Here is a 6,688-nt window from a genome sequence, read left to right as displayed (position 1 = left end):
TTTAAATATATGTATACATAGACACGTACATTACTAACATATATCCCCACCCCCACCCGAGTCCTCATGGAGCCAACAGGTAAGTGCTCCAGTATTAATGGAACAGATGGGGCTTTGAGCAAGTTCTTGAGGCAACTTGGAAGAAAGGGCTAGGGACGACTTCTGAAGATGCCAGAGATGGCGTGTGCAGCCAGAAGCAGGCACCTGGCACCTGGGGTAGCATCTCTCACACATCTTTCTCAGAGCTTCACAGACGCACTCATTTCATGTTCACAGCAGCCGTGTGATGTAGGCACTACCACCCTCCCCTCCCTCCCTCCCTCCCTGAAGGCGAGGAGGTGCCAGCAGAGAAGTGAAGAGTACAGGGTGGCACAGCGTGAGGCAACACTGAAACCCCAGTCTGCTGTGTGTGCCAGCCTGAGGTCTGAAACAGCACACTCGACTCACCCTGCTGGTCAAAGCAGGGCTTCCCCTCCAGATTTCCCAAGTGCATTGCTTTGTGTGGTAGAGGGGAAAGGGGTGTGAACAACACTGTTTTAATATATACGTTTATACACCCACACACAGTTTTCATTCCAGTGTCTTCAACCACAAGCACGCTCCTGAGGCCACGCTCGGGCCTCCTGAGACCCTCCCGAGAGCCCAGGCCTGGCACAGTCTTGGCAAACAGCACCCAGCAGGAGGGAGCCGAGAAGGGGCAGGGTGCAGCCCAGGGTCTTCACATGGGCCCAGAGCTCTGCTGCACCCTCTTCAGCAGCTCTTCATCCTGCATGGACAGCTCCGTCAACTTTTTGCCCATCCGCTCGTGGATGTCCAGGTACTTGGAGACACACCGGTCCAGGCACACAGACTCGCCCTTGGACAGCTCGGCTTCCTTGTAGTGGGGAGGCACGCACTTCCGGTGGCAGGCACTGGTCATTCTGCAGGGGGTGGGGAGGGAGGGGTTGCAAAGGAGATTCAAAGTGCCCAGTAGTAACCAGGACCCCCCACCCATGGTGGCTCTGGCCAAAGACTTCCCCTTCCATGTGCACCTCGGCCATCCCCTAAGGCCCTTCGGAGCAGGGGCCCCAGCTAAGTGAATGCATGTGCAGTCGCACACATTTGGGAACTAGAGGACTATTCGAAAAAGAGGAAGGCCCTCAATCAGCCAGGCGGGCACAGTGGTTGCAACAACGGGCTCAAGCAGAGTAATTGTGAGGATGGCACAGGACCAGGCAGCGTTTCGTTACACAGGGTCACTAAGAGTCAGAAACCACACAACAGCACCTAATAGTGCGACTTGGTAGAATTCTTGCTTTCCGGTTTGACTCCTGGCCAGTGCACCTCATGCCAGCCACCAGCCATCTGTCAGTGGAGGCTTCCATGTTGCTAGGATGCTGAACAGGTCTCAGCTTCCAGACTAAGGGAGATTAGGAAGAATAGCCTGGTGGTCTAATTCTGGGGGGAGGGGGAATCTGCCATGGAAAACCGAGTCACAATGCTCCAATGGGGATGGTGCAGGACTAGGTGGAGTTCCATTCGGACGTGCTTGGGTTACTGAGTGCAACCCTTACAACTGGAGTGGTTAAGTGGTGGCTGTGTACCCACAGGTTGGCAGTTCAAACCCACTAGCCACTCCACAGGAGACTGCTGTGGCAGCCTTCTCCTGGAACAAGTACAGCCACGCAAACCCTAAAATTGACTTGCCGGCACATACCAGCAAGCCTTACAATAAGCCCACACAAGGCTGGCACTTAATTACCCCCGTTTTACAAATAAATAAATGAAGGGGCAGAGGCTCAGTAATCTGCTCAGGATAGCCAGGAACTAGGGACTGAACCCTGGTGGTCTGACATCAGACTTAAAGCCTACACTTTAAGACCATTTACAGGCAATTCTACCTCACACCTGCAAAGCAAACCAGTAAGTTGAAAGAGGACAAGAGAGAGATGACGCTGATAAAAACAGCAGGCACTGACTGCTCACCATGTGCTGGGCTTCATGCTGAGGGCTTATCAGGTGTCTTACATTTAATATTTATGATGTCTTTATGTGCTATTATCTCCATTTTACAGACGAGGAAAACATCTGCCAAAGAACCTCCGTACCTTGCCCAAGGCCGTACTGCTTGCAGGTGAATGGTGGAGCGGGGATCTGTCCCCAAATTTTCCAAATGGCCTGGCAACTCGTTTGGGACCCGGAGGACATTAACTAACCAGTGTTGTTGTAAGCTGTCAAGTTGATTTAGACTCGAAGAGGGCTAGAGGCCAGAGAAAAACTGCCCCTCGGGGTTTCCAATGCTGTCACTTTTACTGGAGCAGATTGCCAGGACGTTTCTCCTGCAGAGCTGCTGGTCTCTGAGTGGCTAACCACGGTGTCAGCGGGGTGTCTTCAATGACCTCTAGAAGCCCCCCTCTCTCTCCTCATCTTAAAACAGGACTCAGATGCCAAAAGGTAAATGCTCAGCAAGTGCCTGGCATACAGGTAAGAGTTCAAGAAATGTTACTAAGCTAGTAAGTGGGCATCTGCTAGTTGTGACAAGGCGAACGTTCAAGCTTCTGGAAAAGGTAAGGGCTGGCCCAGCTCTCCTCCACTCTCTCAAGTCCGGCGCTGCTGTTGTCAGGACTCGTTTGCGACCCACAGCGACCCTGTGTGCAATACCACGAACGCAGTCCGGTCCTGAGCCGACCTCACAGTGGATCCTTTGCTTGGGGAGGGCCTCCCTCCTTCTATACAGCCCCTCTGCTTTACCCAGCATGATGCCCTTCAGCGACAAGCTTCTATCCTATTAAATCCCAACTCCTCCTAGGGCTTCATCGGCGTCTGCGCCAGTCGCCTGCCACACATAGGTGAGCAGCACCGGCCATCGACTGCCGCGGGTGGGCAGCGGGCCGCCCGGGCGGGGTAAGCACCGGCTTCAGGCGCCCCTAGCACGCAGGGGAGCATTTGTCAGACGGCCCCGCTCCTGCCCTCGGAAAGGGAGACCAAAGTCCACTCTCGGGGATGGCTCTCCTTACCTGTTGTACATGTCGGCCATCATCTCCACCTCCAGCTCAGCGGCCAGCTGCTGAGCCCTGAGCGGATCCATCACAGTGCTAGCGCCGCCGAGGGGCTCGCCTTCCGGACTTTAATCCTGGGGGCAGATACCACGGTCAGGGGCCGGCCCTCCGGGTCCCGCTCTCGGCCCGCGCGCCCGCAGAAGGGCGCGGAGGGATCACTACTGGGCGCCACACCAGGGACGGTCATCTTGCGCCCCGTGAGCCCGTCGGCCCCATGTCACTGATACAGACAGAAACCGAAGCCCGAAAGGCCGCCCCGACCTAGCCCAAGGTCGCACGATGGCGGGCATGGACACTGAGCAGCGGCGCCCCACGCCCTGTCCCTGGGGGTCAACTCTATCCAGAAACTCGCGAAAGTCGAGGGGGACACCCGACACAGCGGGCCTGGGCACTCCGGACGCTGGGAATTCAGTCACACGTGGGACCGAGCCGCTCGGTCCCGGGCTAAGGGCTCCACCTCAGAAATGGCGGCGCCATCTCCGGGGCCACCTAGGGGTCAGAGGGGCCACAGGTCACTCACCGCGGCCTGGGGCGGGTCACGACGCCCCCCGTGTCCCCAACTTCAGGCAAGCACAGGCAATTCACCCGGCACCGACACGGTAAGCAGAAGCACGTGGATCACTTCCGAGGGAAGCCCCGCCTCCTTCCAGACTCGCTTCCGGGATAAAGTACCCACGAGGTGGAGCCGGGATATCAGATACCATAGAGAGGGAGCCTCCGGCCGCAGCTGAAGGCGCTGTGGGAATGCTAGAGGGGACTCCAAAGTATCATAGAGGCGCGGGAGGTGGGCAGAGCGTCCACCTCGTGGTTGGAAAGCCGGTGTCGTGGGTTGTCACGCCGAGGCGGGAGTCTATTGCTGAGGGACGAGTCGGTCGAGCTCGGTGAGCCTCGCCCGCACCTTGGAGAGCCGGCGCGGGAGCGCAACGGGGGAGCCTGAAGGATGCCCTCAAACTGAGTGTGCTGCCCATTGGAATCACCTGGGGGCGCTTTTTAAAAGTCCGATGCCCGGGCCGCACGGCGTGCCTCTTGAATCGGAATCTCGGGGGGGTCGAAATCGAATTGGATCGAAATGCCAGACCTAGGCATCAGTACTTTTTTTTTAATTCCCCAGTTGATTTCTGTGTGCGCCCAATTTGCGAACCCTTGCTCCAAGGCACGACTACTGCTGTGTGCAAGTTCCTAAGCTTCGCTCTGTGCTTGTAAGCCGGTTCGTTCAACGTAGGTACGCCCTGAGCAAGACCTGAGCATGGGCACCTTGAAGCAGCCCTACTCCGCCCTATCGGGTCCCTATGAGCCGGTGGGCTTGGGCTGTACATGGGTATTTATTTACTGGGTGTTCTGGAAGAACAGGTGAGGAACCTTGAGAAAGAGGGAGTTGCAACCACAAGTTTCCTGATGGTGACAAATCTGATGGCTCCTTTTCCTACAAGACCTTCGATTGTACATCTGATGGGCCTTTCTCTTAAACTTTAAATACTCTTCTCTACGCTCTCTGTCCACCAGTGACTGTACTGTCTGTGCATGTAACTGACATGGTTGACACAGTAACCACGTCTGTATCTTAGCAAGTGAGCCACCACCCACCGTCAGCCCTCCACTCTTGGTTTCAAATGTGTCCACTCTGAAGACAGCTGGACTTCTTTGATTCAGGCCATTTCGTAGGCTTTACAATAAAGTCGATGGTTTTATCCACAAAGGGTTTTTGTTGGTTTGTTTACTGGGTAGCTCCACTCCACACATCTTTTATCTGGTTTTGTCTGTTTTCTCTTGTGTTCACTGCTTTATCCCCAGCACATGGCTGGTGCTCAAAAGCCGTTTAACCAGTGAGGAAACGAATTGTCTAGAGAAATTCTTAGGAGCAGTACAATGGTGCTCCACTTGCTGTTGTCCATACCCAGTGAGGGTTGGACAAGAAGGAAAGCACATTTCCAGACAGAGAGTGTGGGATACAGAAGGGTTTTTCCCTCAATTGTCCCCAAATATATGCCAACATGGTAAATGACATGGAGGTCAATGTCAGTTGCTTAGAGCTTATCTCCCTGAGGGTTGTCAGCCATTAAGCAATCAGACTCTGTAGTCTGTACCACCTTAAATAGGGCCCACTCCCTTCTAATAAGGATAGTAGATTGTTTCCCTAAGGAGAGCCCAGAGACAGGGTCAAGCCAACTCAAGGAAGACCAAGGTTAGACTGCCATCTCAAATCTAGAGTCTGCCCATCTTGTCACATGTGTACCCTTAGTGCCCCCCTTCTGATTGATGTATGCCAATTGTACAACCTCTTCCCGTTATGATGTAATCAGTGGGGCTTGCATGTTCTCAGAAGTGTATATATGCCGTGATTGGAAATATATTCTCGCTCTCTCTCTACCCAGACCTGGCTGCTGAGATCATGGTCATCCGGGTGGTGAGCAGTTTCATGTCTTATATTGTCTGATGTCTCTTTAATTTAACCTGCAACTACATAACTGCCCCTGGGACCCGTTCCGTTGTGGGGGCTGGTACCCCACACGAGAGAGCAAGCAAGAGAGAGATGTTGAAGGGTTCATCAACCCCCTGTGGGCAGATAAGCGCCAGAAACGTGAAGGTAATATCTTAATACAAGAAGCAACCAGAACCTGTCACTATTGGACAGGTTCCCGTACATAGCTCTACCATAAAACCTCTCTGATCATTCCAGGCAGAATGCACCAAGTTCCTGTTTAGGACATCTATTCATTCATGCAATAATATTTAGTGAGTCCCTAAAATGAAGAAGTCCTGGTGGGGCAGTGGGTTGAGCATTGGACTAACCACAAGTTTGGCTGTTCGAACTCACTAGCCACTCCAGAACATGAGGCTACCTGCTCTCAATCATAAAGATTTAGTCTCTCAAATGCTATGGAGTAATCTACCCTATAAGCTTACTGTGAACCTGACTCAATGGCAGTCCGTTTAGTTTAACTTTTAAGTAATTATTTTTGGGGGAAGGGGGTAATATGAATCAAGCATTATGCTAAGCATTGGTCTGCTAAGCACAAGGCTGGTAGTTTGAACCTAGCAGTCATCTACAGAAGAAAGATAAGGCTGTCTGCTCCTGTAAAGATTGACATCCTCAAACACCCTATAGACTCTGGGGAGTGGGTTTAGGTTTGGGGCTGTGTTAGTCTGGGTTGACTAAAACAAATCCAGAGAAGCATATATGTGTAAGAGAGGACTTTATATCAAGAAGTAATTATGTATCGAAACAGCCCAGTTCAAATCAAGTCCATAAGTTCAAGATTAGCCCCTAAGTCTGATATTATTAGCCCATGAATTCCCCTTCAGACGCATGCAGTACATACAATGATGCTGAATGCAGGAAGATCACAGTCCGGTGGGTGGAAAGTCCAGTGGGTTCAGTGGCGGTGGAAGCATCCCCAGGGCTCTGGCTGCCATCAGTGTGGCTCCATTGAGAGAGAGTGTCCTACCTTCATGGAGGAAGAGAGGAAACTCCCAGAAATCTCATGAGAAGGCCACTCCTACAGGGAGGCATCAATCAGCCTGTGACCTGATTGATAGGCTAGACTCCACCCCTATAACCTATTTATCAAGTTGACATGAAATGATGTAGCTACAACAGGCCTACAGCATGACCATGGCACGCCAACTCCTTGTCCACTCCGAACTGCTAG

General features: G+C 52.8%; 1 protein-coding gene across 1 annotated transcript; it reads right to left on the bottom strand.

Moving 5' to 3' along the window:
* Positions 1-504: 504 nt before the first annotated feature.
* Positions 505-3,679, bottom strand: TIMM10 (translocase of inner mitochondrial membrane 10). Its single transcript, XM_075548112.1, has 3 exons — positions 3,559-3,679; positions 2,997-3,112; positions 505-920 (listed from the first exon to the last, which is right to left on the bottom strand). The coding sequence occupies exons 2-3, from the start codon at positions 3,065-3,067 to the stop codon at positions 719-721; spliced, it is 273 nt and encodes a 90-aa protein (XP_075404227.1). The 5' UTR covers positions 3,068-3,112; positions 3,559-3,679; the 3' UTR covers positions 505-718.
* Between the last annotated feature and the right edge of the window lie 3,009 nt (positions 3,680-6,688).

The sequence above is a fragment of the Tenrec ecaudatus genome, chromosome 4 (assembly GCF_050624435.1).
Source record: "Tenrec ecaudatus isolate mTenEca1 chromosome 4, mTenEca1.hap1, whole genome shotgun sequence".
Taxonomy (NCBI): domain Eukaryota; kingdom Metazoa; phylum Chordata; class Mammalia; order Afrosoricida; family Tenrecidae; genus Tenrec; species Tenrec ecaudatus.
Note: the sequence above shows the minus strand (reverse complement) of the source record. Positions and strands in the feature narration are given on the sequence as shown.